Source organism: Camponotus floridanus, unplaced genomic scaffold (genome assembly GCF_003227725.1).
Source record: "Camponotus floridanus strain SB8 unplaced genomic scaffold, Cflo_v7.5 scaffold8, whole genome shotgun sequence".
Lineage (NCBI taxonomy): Eukaryota > Metazoa > Arthropoda > Insecta > Hymenoptera > Formicidae > Camponotus > Camponotus floridanus.
The window spans coordinates 345,700-367,685 of NW_020229849.1; the positions used below are offsets into that span (position 1 = coordinate 345,700).

Here is a 21,986-nt window from a genome sequence, read left to right on the forward strand (position 1 = left end):
TAATCGAGCTCATAGCAAAAGAACGAATTTGTTATATACAATGATACTTCAATTGTACAGTTTCTTGTTCTCTTTCTCACTCATACATATTTTCGCCCTCGAAAAATGCGCGTCGCTTTCAAATATTTCGTCGCCGAAATTTTCGCACGCCATTCTATCAAAATATAGTAGCGAAGATGTTACAAAAATTTATACAGAGAAAATTGGATGAATCGTGTCAACCGCTTCTCCCTTCATTTCCCCTTCACAATCGATAAAGATTACGTCGAGTTTGCGCGGCTTACAAGTCACGATATTCAAGACTTTGTACTCAAACAACGATTCCTTAAATTTACGCATGTTCGTCGAAAGAAAGGAAAAAAATTTCCTCGAGACTAATGGAAAATTTCTTGAAACTGGGCCCAGTCGGGAATCAACGTGACTTGTAAGAATCCGCCCTCGGAAAATATATATATACAGCCGACGAAAGATGCAATAATAAAGCGAACAAAGATCTCGCGTGTGATTTCACCGGTCCGTTTCTTTCTTCCTCCTCTTCTTCCTCTTCCTCTTTACAATACAATAAACGCATTTACGGGAGAGAGCAGCGGTCTCGTCAGCCGGTATCGCATTTTTTTTTTTCGCACTATATAAAAAATTTACACTATTTATATAATTAAAAATCGATAAGAAGTTCTTTTCTTTTTTTTCTTTCTCCTTTTGGTACAAGAGAGGGAGAGGAGGCTTAAGTAGATTATAATGACGACAGAGCTTCTAGGTAAATGCGATTTCTACGTTCTCTAAAACGTTTATACCAAATCTTGACAGAGATTTTATTAACGGGGGGGGAGGGGGGAGGGGGAAGAGAGAGAGAGAGAGATAGGAGAAACGTGACAATCGGAAAAGATTAATGGAGAGAGATGTATTTGGGGGGGGAGGGGAATATGCATTATACCATTATTTATAAATGTGTTTAATGTGTGCCGAGTTTACATGCGTATATATGTATATATGTATATGTATATATGCACGTGTACATGTATGTATATGTATATACTTGCGGGGGAGGGAGGGAGAGGGATATATAACATATGCATATACATATATTTACATATGCTTAGCGTGATTAATAATAGCCGGGGGTGGGGTGGGGGTGAGGGATGATGAGTAATCAAATAGAAGGGTGGAAGGGATCACCTTAATCAAAACAATGTTCGGTAGTATATATATAGTATATAATAATAGCAATAATAATACAATATACCATAATAATATATATTTATATATATATTTATATATGTATAGAATAATAATAGTAATAAAAGTATATGATAGGTAAGTCGAGTAAATCTTACATTAGCTGATAAGACATGAGAGATTTTGCTTCGTTCGACTTTCGCTTCGTGTGTCGTTTTTATTTATTTATTTATTTTTTTCTCTGTTAAAACGTTTGCCTCGCTTAATTTTTTTTATTTACCTTGGCTTTTCTTTATGCGCGGTTCGACGGGTGATTGATGGATTACTATTACAGATGACAGGCGCGGTTTTTTTTTCTTCTCGACCTTTAATTTACAAGATGACGCGCGCGCGCGATTATTACACGGATGAAGGAACTATTTTTTTTTCTTCTCGTCGTTTCCCTTAAACATTATAAACACGTTTTACACTGTCTCTCGCGTTTATTTATAATAATTCGCTGCGTTTTAACGGTTTATACACGTTTTGTGTCCTGTCGACTGAGGATGAGGTTGGAATGTCTGTCTATATTCAAGAGAGGTTTTTATCAATCGTCTCGCCTCTTTTATAGAGTGTCAATCGTATGTGTGTGTGTGTGTGTGTGTGAAAATATTAACATCGAGCAAGCGCATGTCCTCAGCGATTTTCAAAAGGATCGCTACCGTCGAAAAAGAGCAAGAATATATTCCACAGCGGAATTTGCATAGTATTGTATATTGTTTTTGACGATCAATCGATGACGAAATAATAGCTCGTTCGACCATCATTTTTCCCGATGACCATCTCAGAAGCAATCTTCGCTTGGCAACAAAGAGAGATAGAAAAAGGTACTTAGGAATTTGTCAATTTCACTAATAAATTGTTATTTACAATATCTTACAAAGAAAATTGCTACACGTTCTTCTCTCTTTTCTCTTTCGCTCTTTTTCCTTCCCTTTTTCCTTTTATACAGAATTAAATGCGTTAGACAAGCGTTTTCTTTTTTTTCTTTTTAAGTTTACTTGCTGGCCAGTCTTGTATGTTTTTTTTTTCTTTCGATTTCTACATATATTTAAATTGTCAACAAAATATATATCATGTACATTAAATGCGAAAAAATGATCGGGAAAAAGTTATGTATAAAAATCTGTCCAAAAAGGGTCCTTATGTTAATAGCGTTCGCATTTTTTTTTTTTCGTTCTCATAAAACGCGCATGCAATCCTATGGAAAATAACTGAGTGTACGCTCCTTTTATTCCAATCGTCGATCTATAATACAATTAAAATGTTGCGTGTGTCGTGTGTATATATGTATATCCGAGGAGATAAAAGGGGGAAAATGACGCGAACGGATTATAGATACACATGCGCTGTGCAATGCGATTTCCTGATATTTTTGTTCCTCAAGAACGCGTTATATCATTTATACAATATACAATGGTCTTCGGCTTCCACGTTCCAAGAACGGTAGCTGCAAATTATTTCGAGGGAGGACAGGGAGAAAGGATCAATGTCTCTATTTATATATGTATATTTATACACATACATATTTTATATACACATAAAATATGTATATTTTGTCACATGTATATTTTATATATATATCAAATATGTATGCATAAATAAATGATTTTTTTCCTGACGTGATTTCATGAAAAAAATGTTTATATCTTACAATTGGATACTTCGGCAAAAAAGAAAAAAATGTGAAATCGATTGTGTTAGGAAAAAAGGGAAACGGAGGAGCGTAACTTATCGGTTAGGACAGCAGCGTTAGAACGTAAATCATATTTAAATTTAATATAATTAGTAATTATTATATAATACATAATATTCACAGACCGTCAAAAGTAAGGGAGGGAAAAATGTTCCCGTTGGGGGAAATAAAATATTCATTGAATTTATCGTTTTTTCCTCGCGTATTTCGGATATTCGTATCTATACACATTTGTTATTTATTTATATCACAATTTACAAAATTCGAGGATCTCTCAATGGGACTCGAAGGATGGGGATAGGAAAATGCGAAAAGGAGGGCGGGGGAGGGAGGAGTGTGGGGAAAGAAATATTCTTTGCATCGGAAGTTTTACAAACCCGAAAATGAAACGGAGATGAATGGACGGAGCGTGAACAAAAGTTTCCGTTCGCGCTCCGTTTATATTTCTTTCTTCGCTTTTGCTTTCTTTTCCCTCTGTATGCGTAATCATACTTGAAAAATCAAAGCACAAAAAAAAGAAGAAAAATCTAATCTTACTCAAAAATCTCTAAAGATTATCTCGACGTAAAAAGAAAAAAAGAAAAAAAAAGAAAAAAAAAGAGAGAGAAAGGAAAGTAAAATAAACAACGAAATAGTCGCTCTTTTGTGTATTAACATTCCAAATAGTCTCAGGGGGACAGATCGCGATGGTCAGGTCAGGTCCAGGTCAAGTCCAGGGGTCGGTGCCCGATTTTCATTCCCATGTCAAACGCTATGCTACATTTAAACAACATATCTATAAACTTCTAATCTTCTACATCTCAAGTTTTTTACCTTAGTCTCTCGTCTGCCGATTCTCATCGATCAAGCGAATACCGCGCGTTAAAAAAATAATACTAAAGCAGCACTTTTGTGTAAAAAGAGAGAAAAGCGGCGCGATATACGCGGGATCGGAAACGTGTCACACATACGCGCGACGTGTGCGAGTACGTGGTGTGTATGTGTGTGCTACAACCCTTCTACAAGTCGATATAAATGCATACAGCACTAAGACCTAAACTTTCTCTAAAACTGCCCGTGATTTTTTTTACCGTGCCGTCTTCGTAGAAGCATATAGTATTCGTCGAGCGTATAATTTCAACGAGCCACGCTTTATCTATCCATAATAATGGCTCCAATCTGTTTTACTCTCGCTGGGGATAGTAATCTATTTTTTCCCCTCGAGCGCTGAATCGAGAAGACTTAACAAATCTAAATAATCCTGCACGATAATCTAATAATCGAGCGATTTTTTTCTCTCATTCGAATATATGAAATGTATGCGACACAAAACAATTGCTTAGCTTAGCTCAACTCAGCTCGGTTTATAGCTCAACGTGTGCTGGCCGCGGTCCATGAGCCATAATACATTACTCGCAAATCGAAAATTATATAGTGCGGCTTTCACTCAGGATGTTAACGCGAATATTTTTCTACGCATGTGATACTCGCTCGCTCAGGGATACGTTTTGCAAAACGATAGAAAAATGCGCTACAACGTATCTATCTTCGTTTCTACAAACTGCCTTTCGTTTTCATTAAAATGGACTCGTACCGTCTAAATCTCGCCTTGCCCAGGTCCCGAGGAGAGCTAAAATTACTGTACACCATCGATTCTGCGATTGCAAAAATAAAAAAAAATCGTGTATTAGCAATTTTTTCAAGAGAAATCATCCTCGAGGCTTTCGCCTCCTTTCTTCCTTCGTCTTCAAGGACACGGGGCAAAACGAGAAGAAAACAAAACGAGCGATCGCTGAAAAACTTGTCATTCTCATCTAATAGATAGAACAAATCTCACTAAAGTAAAAGTAAGACAGTAGTAAACGCACATCTGCGACATGCGGAAGTTTTGTTTTGTTTTGCTTGCCTCTTTTTATGTCGATTTTCTTCTTCTTCTCGGCGACAGAAGTGATCTTGCGCGCGTGCACGTTTATAAACCTGTTACCTGCGCTGGCTGCTGGCTCGACGTTGACACCGGACCGGATGCGGCGGACGCAGGCGGTCCGATCGGGCCGAGGTCGCCGCCTCCGCTGCTCGTTGACGTACCAGTCGGCGTCGCTCCCACTCCCATCGCCGAGGCGGTTTTCATGAAGAATTTCTCCAGTTTCACAATAATGTGTTTACCATAAGTGTACTTGCGTAGACTCCCCAGATGCGGTCGGATCTTGTGCATCAGTATCTTGCGTTGCGCCGGTTCCGCCACGTCAATCATTTTTTGCACCACGTAATTGGCATACTGATCCTTCATCATTACGTTCAATGCACTGTGATGAAAAAAAGATGAATATTATACTCTCCGTAGACTCGGATAATACTTTTATAAAATACACGGTGTTTGAAAAAAGTCTGGACACGGTCAAATATCTCGATAAGGAAGAGTTTTATTAGAAAATGTTTCGAACAAAAGTTGCATGGCTCGAAGGGGACCATCAGATGGTGTCGTTAATTTGATCTTGAATAATTACTTGAAGATTACGTGAAGGTCATCTTCAATTTTTTAAATAGAACCACCTACTTTTTATTGCATATTCTTACAGCTCATCTCGAGAGTATTCCAAAACACTATAATTAAGTTAGTTTTCATTAAGTACTTTCCGAGTTGTAACGCTTAAAGTCATTTCTTAATTTTACATTAAAATATCTTGTAAAATATTCGATTTTCTTACCTTAATACTTTTATGTACAAAATAATGAGAGGAATCAATTAATGTAAAGAAAACACATAATTGTTTCGAAAGAAAAAATATAATTGTTAATTGCAAATTACATTTTTTCTTTCGAAACAATTATGTGTTTTCTTTACACTAATTTGATTCCTTTCATTATAAGAAAGTTTTACTAGAAAGTGTTTCAAACAAAAGTTGCATGGCTTAAAGGGGCCATCAAATGGTGTCATTAATTTCATTTTGAATAGTTACTTGAAGATCACGTGAAGGTCATCTTCAATTTTTTAAATGGAACCTACTCTTTCTTATTATATATTCTTGTAGTTCATCTCGAGAGCTTTCCAAAACACTGTAATAAAGTATTTTTTTTATTGAGAACTTTCCGAGTTATGAGACTTGAAATCATTTCTTAATTTTACATAAACCGTAAAATATCTTGTAAAATATTCATTTTTCGATTATCTTACCTCAATACTTTTATGTACAAAATAATGAGAGGAATCAATTAATGAAAAGAAAACACATAGTTGTTTCGAAAGAAAAAATGTAATTGTTAATTGCAAATTACATTTTCTCTTTCGAAACAATTATGTGTTTTCTTTACACCAATTGATTCCTCTCATTATTTTGTACATAAAAATATTAAAGATAATCGAAAAATGAATATTTTACATAATATTTTACGGTTGATGTAAAATTAAGAAATGATTTCAAGCCTCATGATTCGGAAAGTACTTGATAAAAACTAACTTAATTATAAATGTTTTGGAAAGCTCTCAAGATGAGCTACAAGAATATGCAAAAGCATATTAAGTGTCCCATTTAAGAAATTGAAGGTGACCTTCATATGATCTTCAAATAACTCTTCGAGGTCAAACCAATGATACCATGTTATGTCCCCCTCGAAGCCATACAACTTTTGTCTGAAACCCTTTCTAGTAAAACTCTTCCTTATCGAGATATTCGACCGTGTATAAATTTCGTGCCATATAAAGATTGCGCACTCACTTGTCATTAAAACCGCAAACTTCTTCAATCAGTACAGCGCGTTCCTGCCTTGTAGCATGAGTCACGCATTTCTCGACTACGTTACTCGCGAATTTATGCTGGGATAGAGCGAGTACCTTGCCTCTGACACTGCCGATTAATTGTGCTTTGTCTTCTGGTTTTCCGTGCTCTGTAAGAAACAAAAATAAATATTCGTCATGTATAATGTATAATGTTATTATTGCCACTTTCAACTTGCAATAAGATTATCAACTCTTAATTAATTTCATCTGAAAACATCAATCTTTGTTTTACAGCAATTATCGCAGCGAAAAGAGAAAAGAATGATATTCACCAAGCACATGTTGTATGACATAATTGCCATACTGATCTTGAATGAGTTGGTCCGTCGCGGCATGTAATTCCTGCAAAATCCCTTGCGTTTGTTCGGCAGTGCAATGTTCAAGAATGCGTTGGATTACTCGGCAGCCATAAGGATGAGTGCTCAAGGAATACACTTGTCCGGCGAAAGCACCTATTACGAACTGCAATGCTCGCGGCTCGACGCATTCAATGCACTTCTGAACAACGTGATTCCCATTTTGATCCTTCACGCATTTCAACACATGCCCATCAAGTTCTCGCACGATCTCTTGCTGTTGTTCCGGTGCGATCGACTCGAGGGCCTTTTGTATGACTCTGCAGCCGTACATTTGCAGCGCTAAAGGTAAGACGTGTCCGCGAACCTGGAATAAATGAAAAAAATAAAACAAAGGGTTTTCATCAAGATTTTCTTTATATAATCATTTCATAAAAATTATCAGATTATTTCGTGCGCAATCACATTGATTCAGATGACACGCAAATTTTTTAATCATATACGATAATAATAAAGAAAATTACATATTTTGTGAAATATGTGAAAATAAGTATATCAGTAATAATAGTAATAGTATTTATTGGTCCTATCAAAAGTTATCTTTAAATGCATTAAGAATTACTTTGACATATTTTATAGAAGAAATTATTGAATTAGTTTTCTTAAAATGATTTTTTTCTGCCCAAAAAATGTGAAATTTACCTTTTGAGCGAGAGTTGACTTCTGTTCTGGTGTACCATATTCAAAGAATTTCTGAATGACATAATTTCCAAAGACGTCCGTCATGAGGGAATATGCAGAAGAGAGGATTTCTTGAAACACGAGTTGTTTCTCATTAGCTGAAGCTCGCTCCAATTTCTGCTGAATAAATCGCGAACCATGCTGATCTTGACTGAATTCAACTATATGATTAGCTAAATCACGTAACTGAAGACTCGGAAACCTGAAAGAAATCAAGTATATTTAATTTAATAATACATTATTCAGCTGATACCACACATGGTAATATTACTTAATAATGACATTAAAAAAATTACGTAATTTATTTATTTTTTACAGTATAATATATATTGAATTATTTTTCACACGCGATAATGTTAGATAGAATTAGATATATCAGGGCCTTTTTTCTATATAAATTTAGCTACATACATATATTCTAATCAAGTGTCAAGATCTATCAGTCAAGAAGGGAGAATGTAATAAACTATTTAAGGAAAAAAGGTCTCTTACAATTTTATCAATCTATACTATTAATCATAAACTATGACACTCGATAAACTGTATTCCATGTAAAGTATAAAAAAATTATGATGATTATATTTAGTTACACACATGATAATATTACTTAATAATGACATTTAAAAAATTACGTAATTTATTTATTTCTTACAGTATAATATATATTGAATTATTTTTCACACGCGATAATATTAGATAGAATTTTAGATATATCGGGGACTTTTCATTTTTCTATATAAATTTAGCTACATACAAATATTCTAATCAAGTGTCAAGATCTATCAGTCAAGAAGGGAGAATGTAATAAACTATTTAAGGAAAAAAGGTCTCTTACAATTTTATCAATCTATTCTATTAATCATAAACTATGACACTCAATAAACTGTATTTCGACGTAAAGTATAAAAAAATTATGATGATTATATTTAGTCAAAACAAAGACAAATCAGAAATATTTCGGCATTATTCATTCTTGTGGTCCTGTAACTTAACAAGTCGATATCTCTTGAATGAAGCGTTTGCGAGCAAACTTCCAGAGGAAATTTTTGCTTGTTTTAAAGTCCCAAATTTATATTTTAAGTTTGGCCATTTAACCCGGGAACACCCTGTATATTGAATTATTTTTCACACGCGATAATATTAGATAGAGTTAGATATATCAGGGACTGACTTTTTTCTATATAAATTTGGCTACATATATTCTAATCAAGTGTCAAGATCTATCAGTCAAGAAGAGAGAATGTAATAAACTATTTAAGGAAAAAAGGTCTCTTACAATTTTATCAATCTATTCTATTAATCATAAATTATGACACTCGATAAACTGTATTTCGACAATATAAAAAAATTATGATGATTATATACCGTTGATATTATAATTTAATACGATTAAAGGCCCTAAAAGATACCACAAAAACTAACCGATTATTTCGAAAATCTTCCAGTAGTCGAGATCGTCCACCGGCATTCTTGTCGCTGATATTAGCGGCACCTCCACGACCGGGTTTGCCCACGAGATTAGGGAACAGAGAGCTACTAGAACCAAACACTCCGTTGGCTGTCAAAGCGGGGACCGCGCTAGCGCGGAACTTGGCTTCGGCACCGGGAGCCGCTGATACTCGACTGGCTCCCCCAACAAGACCACCTAGGGATCCGCCTAAAGTCGGTGGCGGTGTCAATGACAACCCTAAAGGACTCGGTGACGCGGTGACTGTACCTGTATATAACAAATCAAGAGTATATATATATATATATATATTAGAAAAAACGAATTACACTAAGCACCTATATAAGAATATTTCGCGAATTTAAACGTTTGTTTAATATTATAAATATCTTGAAACTATATAAATATCATAATATCGTAAATTACGAAAATATTTAGATTATACTTAAGTATATTTGTATCTACAAAATTTAAAAAATACTTCTCACTTCGCTGATATGTCGAATGATGCTCTGTACATATTTTATTATTATTTTTTTTTAATAGAAGCAATGTACAATGTATAAAGGCTAAATCTAGTCGCACAGCGTGTTATGTTAAAATGTTATATGAATTACAATGACATGGACTGATTGCTCTAAATCAGACGTTCTTGCTTGCCTATTCACTTCCAATCAAGAGCATCAGAACATAATATAATTCATAACGTCGGAATCAATTTTAGAGAGTAGGGTAGTGTTGTTACCATAGCCGAGTTATGTATACAAAAGCACGTGTACAAATGAAAATTATGATATATTATAGACACAATATACAACATAAGTAAAATCGAGCGTCTATGGCGATTCTGAAATGTCTCACAGCTGTGCATCGGCATCTAAAGGGCACAATCCTCGAAAATTTTCGTTGCTGTACATTATGAAGGAAAACGGTAAAGTCTTTTATTTTAACGAGAGAAGTACAATGAAGCGAGGATAATTCTCTTTCTCATTTCTCGTTATCGTTAGTTCTTCATGTTTTTGTACAACGAGAATATTTCGCGAACTTATCATCACTTGAGATGTCCCACACACATCCTGCGTGTCAGAATACATTCCACACACAATAGAGGGATCCTTACCGAGGGCGCCGTAACTCTGAGGCCACTTCGCCCGGCTATATTCCAAGCTTGGACTGAAGGCTGAAGTATTTCTATCAAAGGAATCTCGTCTGCCGGTCGAAGACGCACCGAGGCCTAAACCTGCACACAAGACGGACACCGTCATCTTAACACGGGCTGCTCGAAGGTCGACCGATATCGAGCTTGTTGAAAGACGTAATAATAATCGAACGAATTACGATAATCAACAAATCGGCACAAACGCTCTACTGGGAAGGGCGCGTGACTGAGAGAGGCTTGATTATGTTTTTACACGAAAATACGAGTCAAGGTTATATGAAGCATGCAAAAACACCTTGGATTGTTTTATTTTTGTACATGAAAATATCCGTACACACACCACCAATATAGAGAGGAATGGTCTCGGGAAAAAGCATTCTTGAGTTGAAAAAAAAAAAAAAAAAAAAAAAAAACTTTAAATATATTTCAAGATGTTTCTCTTTTATATATAAATAAAATGTATGAATCTCTCTATCTTTTTTCTCGTATAAATCTTTACACAAAGTTATATTCTACCACATATACTCTGCAGCTATCGATAAATAATTACAATATACAGGTGTCCCATTTTAATTTTTACACTCGAATATCTCGAAACTATTGCGGTTTCGATGAAAATGTTTTAAACAAAAGTTGTATAGTTTTAAGAGGACCATTAGATGATGTCATTGATTTTACCTTGAAAAGAAGTAGTTTGAAAGTGAAAATCACCTTGAATTTTTTAAATAGAACCCTATTTTTAAATGGACCTCTATTTTTTATTACTTATTCTTGTAGCTTATCTCGAAAGCTTTCCAAAACACTATAATAAAGTATTTCTTTCTTAAATACTTTTCGAGTTATGAGGCTTGAAATAATTTCTTAATTTTACATAAACTATAAAATATCTAGTAAAATATTCACTTTTCGATTATCTTACCTGAATACCTTATGTACAAAATAATGAGAGGAATCAATTGCTGTAAAGAAAACATACAGTTGTTTTTTAAGAAAAAATATGGAATTGTTAATTGCAAACTACATATTTTTTCTTCGAAACAATTGTGTTTTCTTTACTCAATTGATTCCTCTCATTATTTTGTACATAAAAGTATTAAGGTAAGATAATCGAAAAATGAATATTTAACTACATATTTTATAGTTTATGTAAAATTAAGAAATTATTTCAAGCTTCATAACTCGAAAAGTACTGAATGAAGAAATACTTTATTATAGTGTTTTGGAAAGCTCTTGAAATAAGCTATAAGAATATGCAATAAAAAATGAGGGGTTCCATTTAAAAAATTGAAGCTGATCTTCACACGATCTTCAAACGACTTTTCAAGATAAAACCAATAATACCATCTTATGGCCCCCTTAAAGTCATACAACTTTTGTTTTAAAACATTTTCACCGAAACCGCCATGGTTTCGAGATATTCGAGTGTGAATGTTAAAATGGGACACCCTGTATATGCGGTGATCCAAATTCTTCTTTCTTTTCTTTAATTTGACCATTTAATGTGCATACTTGTTTTTCGTACAAACGCATACTTACTTCGTATTTCTTGAAAAATGGCTCGTGCCTTTGAAAGCTATCATTGTTTATACTGATATATTTACAAGATTTTCTCAAGTTGAAAAAGTTGATTTCCAATCCACATCAAGTTGAAAAAGAAAAAAAAATGAAAATTACGTGTTACAAATTTACAGGAAGCTTCGTTACATGCGATTTTTATTTTTTCAAAAATATACAGACTTGTGGATTGAAACTCGTGTGAGAACTCGAGGAAGGTCATCATGTTTTTTAGAAGATGGAGACAATTCTTCGGGAGCACATACGAGGACGATGCTCGAGGACGATGATTTAGGAGAAACGTGACGATGATATACCTGTATTCTGTAGCTGGGCAGGTGAGCCCAGTGCCCCGAGCGGGGAATTGCCGTATCCTAGAGCCGCTAAACCCGCGGCAAGTCCCGTGCCTTGCTGCTGCGCCTGTTGCACCGCGACTGCCTGGGCTTGCGCGACCACTGCCGCTGCGCTGCACGCTGCCAGACCTGCACCAAAAGCCCGCGAAACCCACACGCGCTGTCTTAGTCGTCGTAAGTGTGATTAGCGTATGTTACGAACCTCATACCGTCTACAGTGAGAAGCCTAGCGGCAATACACATGACGCAGCTCTACAATCGCGTGTCCGCGATCGGGGGTGTAGATAGGACAGACTACCCTCTGGTCCGGAAAAATGACATTTTGGACGGTCGTTGCGTGTCAAACGACTCGACTTTCGTATCAGGATCATGATCATATCGCGGTTTATACTTCCACGAAAAAGATTGTGTAATCGAAAGAAATTAGTCATTCACTCTTTTTCTTTCATGATAAGAACCTATGATTTAATATCTATTATCTTTTCCGATCGTACACGTACAGAAAGGCAGAGGAAAGAGTAAAAAGTTACACGACAATAGTCATTTTTCTCTCATATTAATTATTATTTCTTTTCTCTAAAAATTAAAATTTATCATTTTTATATCTGATTTAAATTTTCAAACACGATATGATACGAATTCTCTAGTTTCTATATATTATTCATTTATCACATTTCGAGTAAAAAGTTTCAAAATATACAGGAACTGTGATATGATCAATCAAACATTTAATTTCTAAAATTTTCTGATTTTACAAACTCTAAATTTTTGAAACCCAATATTTCGTATATGCAACGATCTATATATATATATATATATATATATATATATATATATATATATTAAATATACAAGGTGTATCTTAAAAAGCTCCTACTAAGCAAATAGCGTTATTCCTGATTAAAAACCGAGTCGAAAAGTCCTGAACCATTTTTTTCCAAGATTCATTAAATAATTAATCAGATTTAAATATTAAAAAGATTTCTGAAAAGATGAATTATTTAAAAATTAACACAAAACAGTTTCTTTTTTTGCTTATCCAAATCTTTATATGTTGATAACGAGCTAGTTTGTCTTTTTATTGGCGCGACTTTACTCATTAATTACTGCTTCATTAGGCATTATGGAAAAAAATCATTCAGGACTTTTCGACTCGGTTTTTAATCAAGAATAACGCTATTTGCTTAGTGGGAGTTTTTTAAGATTCTCCTTATATTATATATATGTATATATTTTATACATATACAGGGTAGCCCCGAACGTTTCAGCTAGACTTTGAGATCTTATAGGAAATTTAATTCTGAACAAAAAATTTCCTATAAATATGGGTCGAAAAATGCTTCCTTAAAAAGTTATCGCTTAAAAACCTTTGAAGGAAGAGCAAAAGGTGAAAAGAAAATGAAATAAAAAGAAAATGAAACTAAATAAATTTCTTGAAAAAAACGATAAAAAATAAAAATCTTTTTCTTTTATGAAAATAAAATAATTTTTTTAACTAATATTTTAGTAATAGCACGTAATAGTAGAAAATGAATAAAGACGCTTTTCAAGAAATTTATTTAGTTTTATTTTCTTTTCACCTTTTGCTCTTCCTTCATCAGAGGTTTTTGAGCGATAAGTTCTTAAGAAAGCATTTTTCGACCCATGTTTACAGGAAATTTTTTGTTCAGAATTAAATTTCCTAAGATCTCAAAGTCTGGCTGGAACGTTCGGGGCCACTCTATATATATTATATATATATACTAATATACATATTTATATATATTTATACATTATAATAAAATATTTCTATTATTACGCAAGGCAATCTTTTGTCCGGTGAATTCATCAGGTATCACTATCCTTCACACCCATCTGCGAGCCGTTTCATCAATTTTTCTTTTCTCTCCTTTTAGTCACAATGTTACAATATGTCGTGGAATGTGTATTTACAGGAAACAGGCGAGTTAACCGTAAAGAAGAAAAACGATCAAACGTTGGCACGCTTATTATCATAATCGGACAACGTTTTCGTAGCACATGGTCATGCGTTACACACGTACTATAACGACAAGGGAAGGGCAAAGAGAGAAAAAGATCTTTACAAAATGTTACACACATGATTTTACAAGACTTCTTACAAGTATGTTTACAAGGAAAACAATAGTGCAGGAATCTAGGAGAGGTCCCGTTAGACTTACCTAGACATTCGCCAGGCGTAGCGTTGCTGTGAGATGTCGGAGTCGGCTGGGAATATAGGTTCGGCGGGGGCGGTGCTGGTGGACCCGGTGGAGGCTGAGACGGGGCTCTATTCACGAGAACTGGCGCGGGGCTAACTAATCTCATGGGAGTCGCTGCTGAGCTCAGACCGCGAACGCCTCCCATGACGATGGAACCATTCTGATCGTAATAAGCTGGTATCACCTGATATTGACCTTGAACCTATAAAATAATTTATTACATTATGTTAGTTAATTATACAGCAGAGACATTATTAAGGATATTGATGATATAATCTTGGAATAATTAATCTTCAACCTGAAACTGGTACATTAAAAGAAAACAAACAATTTGGATTAAAGCAACTTATGTAATGTTTATAAGAAGGAATTGTACTGTTGTATCGAAATTTTTCATCTTCAAACATAAAGAACTGATTTTGTGATTTTTCAGGAAAATGTGAAAACCTTGTGGAGATGTAAAGGTTTGCATAATTTTCTGTTTAAATCACCGAGATTTCTGTTTATATTACTTTTGTTTGTAAATTGCAGCGCACATATATATACAATACAATAGACAGTAACTCGCCAAATTGAACGTTTAATTTTATAAGTCGAGAACACATTCCGCACATATCACGTACACACACTCCTCTGCTTGTCACTGTAGCGAGATATTTGGCTAGATTTGAGGAGGACAATGTGACAGCTTCTAATTGGCACAACAAGCGCTTCTCCATCATATGTCAGGCTTAGAGAAAACAGGTATCACCGGTTATTCGCGACACACAGAGGCGGCAACACAAGAGAGAAAATAGCTATTACAGGATTAGAAACACATCTAATTCGCGGTACGCGCTAATTCGCGAGCTCTCTGTCTCACCCCGTTTAATTTTAGCCTTTATTTAATGGTCACGGTTCACGCATCATCGCGATACTCTCGTGCGGCTCAAATTATTTCGAAACACGTGCACCGAGCGCGAGTATGCCATTCCAGAAGTTCATTATAATACTTTTGAAAAAAAAAATTGTAAAATTTTCAGAAACACTACACTGAGAAAAATCATTTGATTGTATCAACAAGACGTATATGATTGAAGGCATTTTGGTTAAATCAAACAAGAATTTCTAATTATCATAATAAGACTCGATTTTTTATAACTAGAACGTTTAATAGATTTTATTATAAGAATTTGATTAGTATTTTCTGGTTAAATCTATAAAATTTCTTGTTACATTAATTTCTGCTCACTCTTAACTTAACTCCTATTCAATATTTGCCATAAAATGTATATAAAGAACTAGTATTAACATTAAATCCAAAGTATATTTTTTTTTCTCTTACGAATAATAGTGCCAGAAAGAGGACGCTAGCTCTCTGATTGTGTGTGTTTGAGCTGCATCCTCTTCTTGCATCACCGTTTATCAGTTTAATTTCTAACAAACTGAATTTAAAATAATTTATTCAATAATCTGAATTGAATTTATCCAATAATCTTGTTGGAAATCAGAATATTAGACAGACTTTTGAGATTAGATGGAAAAAATTTTAGACGACTTGGTGCTGATGAGTTTAGTATTATTAACCAGATAATTTGTTAAATTTAACAGGAAGAAATTAATCAGATTCATCTGGTAATTCCTACAAGAATTCTGGTTCGTCCATTTTTCAACAGACATACTGGTTGAATCTAGCAAAATTCTAATTAATGCAATCAGATTTTTTCTCAGTGCACTGTTTATCAATTTAATTTCTAACAAACTGAATTTAAAATAATTTATTCAATAATCTGGATTGAATTTATCCAATAATCTTGTTGGAATTAAAAATATTAAACAGACTTTTGAGATTAGATGGAAAAAATTTTAGACGACTTGGTGCTGATGAGTTTAGTATTATTAATCAGAAAATTTGGTAAATTTAACAGGAAGAAATTAATCAGATTCATCTGGTAATTCCTACAAGAATTCTGGTTCGTCCATTTTTCAACAGACATACTGGTTGAATCTACCAAAATTCTAATTAATGCAACCAGATTTTTTTCTCAGTGCACTGTTTATCAATTTAATTTCTAACAAACTGAATTTAAAATAATTTATTCAATAATCTGATCAGTAATTAGATGCAACCAGATATTTTTGTAATTAATGCAACCAGATATTTTTCTTAGTGTATAATAAAAATATATACCTATGAACATTCTAGATTATTTGTAAGTTACATCGATGTTCTCTGAAAAGATTAGATTTTAAAATTTACAGTGCAATTTCTTCCTAATGCGATGGCGATGGCCGGAGTGGAGGTCGGAGCTTCTATCTTTTTCGTATGTTTGCAGTTTTACAAAAATATAACTTATGAATATTAAAAATCTTTTTTCCATCTTGTCTACACATTTATAATTACTTTTGGCGGCACGTATAATTAGCTCACCGTTTGTGCCAAATTATTCGCGGTGTCCTGCGCGGCAGCGGCTGCGGCTGCTGCCGAAGAGGGAGTGAGCGGTCGTCGGGGTGGCGGTGGTGCGGCAGCTTGGGGTGGCGCCTGCGGGAGCAGTCCAGCTGGATAGACCCAGGGTCCGACTCCATAGTACTGAGGGACGACTGGCGGCGGTGCGCCGGCTATCAAAGCTCCTACGTAAGGTTCCTGACCGCTGATAACGGTATAGGGGGCCGTGGGGAAATTCTGCTGCTGCTGCTGCTGCTGTTGTTGCTGCTGCTGTGCCTGGGATGCGGCCAGGTACTGCTGCTGCTGCTGTTGCTGTTGCTGAAGTAGTTGCAGCTGCTGCGGTGTCGCGCCTTGTGGTTGACTGCGAAACAGTTGCTGAAAGAAGAAAAATGTATGAGGACACGTGGAAATATTTCTTTATCGATCATGTTAATAATATTCCTCAGATTCTCTCTTCTAATAAAAAAGACAATATGAAATAATAATTATTAGACAATATTAAATAATTAAATATAAATATTGATATTTAAGAAAGTGGAAGTAGTAGCTTGATTATTTTTGCAATATTTTCAAACACTGCTATTTTTAAGTTACTTTAGAGACACCTTGGAAATGATTCCTGCTCAAAATGCATATACAATTATAATTCTATTTCTGCTGTCGAACGAGAAATATAAATCAATTTCCAGCGTATTAATTATTTGAAATTAGAAAAAGTAGGAAAAAGATTTCTTCCGACAATCTTTGATAATGTATGATATTATTGCTTTCGAAAATATTATTTTCATTTTATTTCACAATTTTCACGACAGCTGGTGCGACGTATCTGACGAAATATCGTGTGCGAAAGGGTTGCACAAGACCCAAGACAAGACAATATTCATAAAAACATTGTATTGATATTGTATAACATTGTATAACATTGTATTGAAAATTTTCAAAAATTTAAATCTTGTCTTGGTCTTGGAGTGAATATTGGTTAGGTAACAAAAATCTCGTCTTGTATTGTCTTGTCTCGATTTTATTAACAACTTTTTCTCTAATATTAAAAAATTATTTAAATAATATTTAACATAAGTTTTGTAATATAATTTGAAATAATTATTACTATTGTATTATATTTTAATTATAATGATTACTAAGTAATCGATATAAATGCCGTTTATTTACATAAAAAGACATTTCATGGACTGTTTCATGGAAAACAGAAATTAATAACTATTTACAGGCTCTAAGGGAATGTGCAGATATAAATATTTTAGAGTGGTAAAAAAATCAAGTTCATATTTATCCCACATTGTCAAAAATGGCTCGAGACATTTTAAGTTCAACTGCCTCGTCCATGCCAGTAAAAAGACTTTTCTCAACAGGAACTCTGACTATGTCAAACAATAGAACCAGATTACAAAGTAACTTTTTAAAAGCACTAATGTGCATCAATTCCTGAGTAAAATGCTCTTTAATGTCTAAAATTTGCGAATTTGATTTCTAATTTATAAAAATGTTATATCGTATTAATATTAAATGTTTTTAAATTTATCAATATAAATCTTTTTATTAAATAAAATTTTTTTAAATTCGTATGTAATGATTTCTTTCATTTACAAATATGAATATTTTAGTTTTTTTAAGAACCAATAATCTTGACAGGCTTAGTCTTGGTATTGTCTTGATAATTAATTAAAAATCTTGTGTCTTGATCTTGTCTTGAAATTCAAGACAAGACAATATCAATACTAATCTTGGTATCTCGTGCAACTCTAGTGTGCGGGACGCCGTGTATATCAGGAAGGGATCTTATAACGCGCAAATTGTGTAGTGAAACGGCCTTTCGGGCCTTCATGGCTCGATGACGACATCGAGTTACGGGGATAATCGGTCGTGGCCGAAGGTTTTCAACAGCGAGGATCAAGGTCGAAGGCAGGCAGTGCCGCCTGGAAGCAGCGCAAAGACTCGATATTAAAGTCGAGGAAGAGACAACCGAGACCTCCTCTTCTCCGGTTGGTGGTCGGCCTGGGTCGATGACCCTCGCGGACATTCACCGACATACGTTCGCCTCCTCTGCGTTACCGGACCGGTGAGATCGCGCCATGGACTTCTTAATTGACCGACAAACATGCCGTGATTCGGCGCGATGCCATGTGGAATAAAATACGGAATAAAAAGCACGAGGAAGTAGTAATAAATCGTAATAGCTCGCGCATAGAAAAAAAAAACAGAAAAATTGTATCCTTATTTAATAGAGATCGTACAAGTCTCATTTATTTCTTCAGAGCTCGAGAATTCATCCCAGCGTGACAAAAAAATTCTAAATTAATTTCGTGTAATTTTGTATGTTTTTTAATTAATATTTTCTTGTTAAAAAAAAATAAAAAAATAAAAAAAATAAAAAAAAAATTTATTCTCTTACACACAATTGAGACTATTAGGCTAATGAAAACAGTTGTCGTTATATTTCTTTCTCGTTGGCCGCTTAAATTAAAAACTCAGGTGCGTTTTAATGATCGATCGATAAATTTAATAACATTATCCGCCCGAGTTTTTTTGACCTTCAAATTTACGGGAGCTAGAAAATAGAGATGGTAACATCGATCGTACGGCTGATTCTTGCACGAAGCGTTGAAAACGCTTAAATCGTAGACACGATTCGCTCCAACCCTAAGAAGCAACGATGCGTTTCGGGTATTAACCTCTTCCGGAAACGGCTCGAGCTCGAGTCAAGGCCATAGACAGATACACTTGACCGTTGTTCTGCGCACAATCATGAAAGAAGACTCCTCTATTTTAATTATTATTATCCTTCATGATAATAACGTTTTAATTTAGTATCGCATGTTGCACATCATATCTTATAATACAAATTAAATTATCATAAGCACATACATTCAGAAGCTCTTATTTCATAATTAATGTATTAATTACTGGCTAATCTAATAAAGTATTTTCAGGATGTTTTGTACCTATTTTCAAAATATTGAGAATTCAATGAAAATTGTACAGAATGTCCTTACATATGTTTAGAATCTTCAGTATATAATTATATAAGTTATATAAAAAATTATATTAATATATATAACATTTTATATAATTATATAAGCTATATAAACAATCATATTAATATATATAATATTTTATATAGTTATATAAATTATATAAAATAATATTATATAAAATATATTATAAATATATTATATTAAAGATGTTTTATACCTATTTTAAATATTGAGAATTTAATGAAAATTGTGCAGAGTATCCTTACATATGTTTAGAATCTTCAGTACAATTTTTAAATCAATTCACTAAAGCGTTCACAAGTTATAAGGATTTTAATTTGCGAATTAACATGTGTTCTTATGGGAAACATATAACCACGTCGATTCAAATGACAAAAACACATGGAAATAATATTCAGAATTTGTTTAAAAATTGCAAAAGTTTAGATACAGAGGAAATATTGAATCAAATAATATTATACAAGTACTAACTGGTTAAAAAAATATTAAATATAATTCAATCAAGTTAGCCATGTATCTGTCACAAGGCAAAATTCTCTGCCAAAAGTTAATCATTTCGATTAACAAAATTCGGAATATTTCAGTAAACACGCAATAAATATTAAAAAATACATCTCTGCACCAAAAGTGGATATATTCGTCAATATTGATTTTCAGCTACTTTTTGCCGGGATTGTACATACAAAACATCCTTAAATGAAATATATTATTTATATAATATATTTTAATAATATATTATAATAATATATTTTATAATATATTATTTTTCCGAGAAGAAAAATAAACCAGAATTATAGTCGTCCTCTCATTCGTCAGTTTTGCAATTTTGATACATTTTGAACGAAAAAAACCCTCATCTTGTAGAAAAATCCAATATATAATAAGGAACATTACGTTGCAAGATGTATGAGATATAAACGGCTCATTAAGGTCAGATATTGTGTTCCAGAGTTATTTTTCTTCAACCGAATAGCTAAACCGTTAATCAAAGAAGCATCGTTATCGATCGAAATTCTAATTGGCACGGCACCAAAGGGATCATTAGAACGTTAATAGTATATTCCATCCTGGCGACTATGTTTATCTCACTTCACATTTGTTTAATAAAATCGTAATCTTATCGTCGTTCGAATGATCAACTCGGAGCTTCATCATCATTTTCTCGGACGCATTCTTTCTGGATCGCATTGCGTATTTCATATTAATAATCATTCGTTTGGTATTATTTATTATCGAGTATTATTTGGTATAATTTTTATTATTAAGTATTATTTAGTATAATTTATTATTAATTAATTATTATTTAATATAATTTATTATTAAGTAATATTTAGTATAATTTATTATTCGTTTGGTATAATTTATTATTGAGTATTATTTTTATTATTATGTATTATTCGTTTGGTATAATTTATTATTGAGTATTATTTTTATTATTAAGTATTCTTTAATATTAATTATTATTAAGTATTATTTAGTAATTTATTATTTATGATTAACTATGAGAATTAAAGAAATAATATCGATAAATTAAGTATTATTTAGTATTATTTATTATTAATTAATTATTATTTAGTATAATTTATTATTAAGTAATATTTAGTATAATTTATTATTCGTTTGGTATAATTTATTATTGAGTATTATTTTTATTATTAAGTATTATTAAGTAATATTTATTATTAAATATTATTCGTTTGATATAATTAATTGAGTATTATTTAATAATTTATTATTTATGATTAATTTATTATTGTGATTAATTTATGATTAACTATGAGAATTAAAGAAAATAATATCGATAAATTCTCTGAAACTGTAATTTATTCTATTCTTATTAGTATAGTTTAACATATTAATAATTGCGATTATCAATCTGTCACTTTACCTTCAACGATTTTTATAATTACGTCCGTTTTTGGGGGATGAAAATTTTATTACGAGTAGAAATCGACGCTTTCATAATAATCGTTTGAGCTTAAAATAAAAATGCGGCCCTTTTTATCGTCGTTCTCGAGAACGAACGAACCGAAACAAATGTCTAAATGGACATTACAGCGATTTCGCGTAGAAATGGTGGAGCTCATGACGTGTCGAAGGAGAAAAAAAAGGA

General features: G+C 33.3%; 1 protein-coding gene across 9 annotated transcripts in view; it reads right to left on the reverse strand.

Moving 5' to 3' along the window:
- Positions 1 to 232: 232 nt before the first annotated feature.
- Positions 233 to 21,986, reverse strand: part of LOC105247760 (maternal protein pumilio) — a 132,471-nt gene continuing 110,717 nt past the window's right edge. For 6 of the 9 annotated variants that reach the window (XM_025414263.1, XM_025414264.1, XM_025414262.1 and 3 more), the window contains 9 exons: positions 16,845 to 17,234; positions 14,396 to 14,636; positions 12,180 to 12,344; positions 10,270 to 10,389; positions 9,125 to 9,419; positions 7,664 to 7,904; positions 6,938 to 7,328; positions 6,604 to 6,772; positions 233 to 5,193 (listed from right to left, as the gene is read on the reverse strand). In XM_025414263.1, the coding sequence (XP_025270048.1) occupies positions 4,860 to 5,193; positions 6,604 to 6,772; positions 6,938 to 7,328; positions 7,664 to 7,904; positions 9,125 to 9,419; positions 10,270 to 10,389; positions 12,180 to 12,344; positions 14,396 to 14,636; positions 16,845 to 17,234 (2,346 nt within the window). In that variant the 3' untranslated portion in view covers positions 233 to 4,859. The remainder of the gene's footprint in view (positions 5,194 to 6,603; positions 6,773 to 6,937; positions 7,329 to 7,663; positions 7,905 to 9,124; positions 9,420 to 10,269; positions 10,390 to 12,179; positions 12,345 to 14,395; positions 14,637 to 16,844; positions 17,235 to 21,986) is intronic. The other 3 variants (XM_025414267.1, XM_025414266.1, XM_025414268.1) reach the window with 3 other exon arrangements.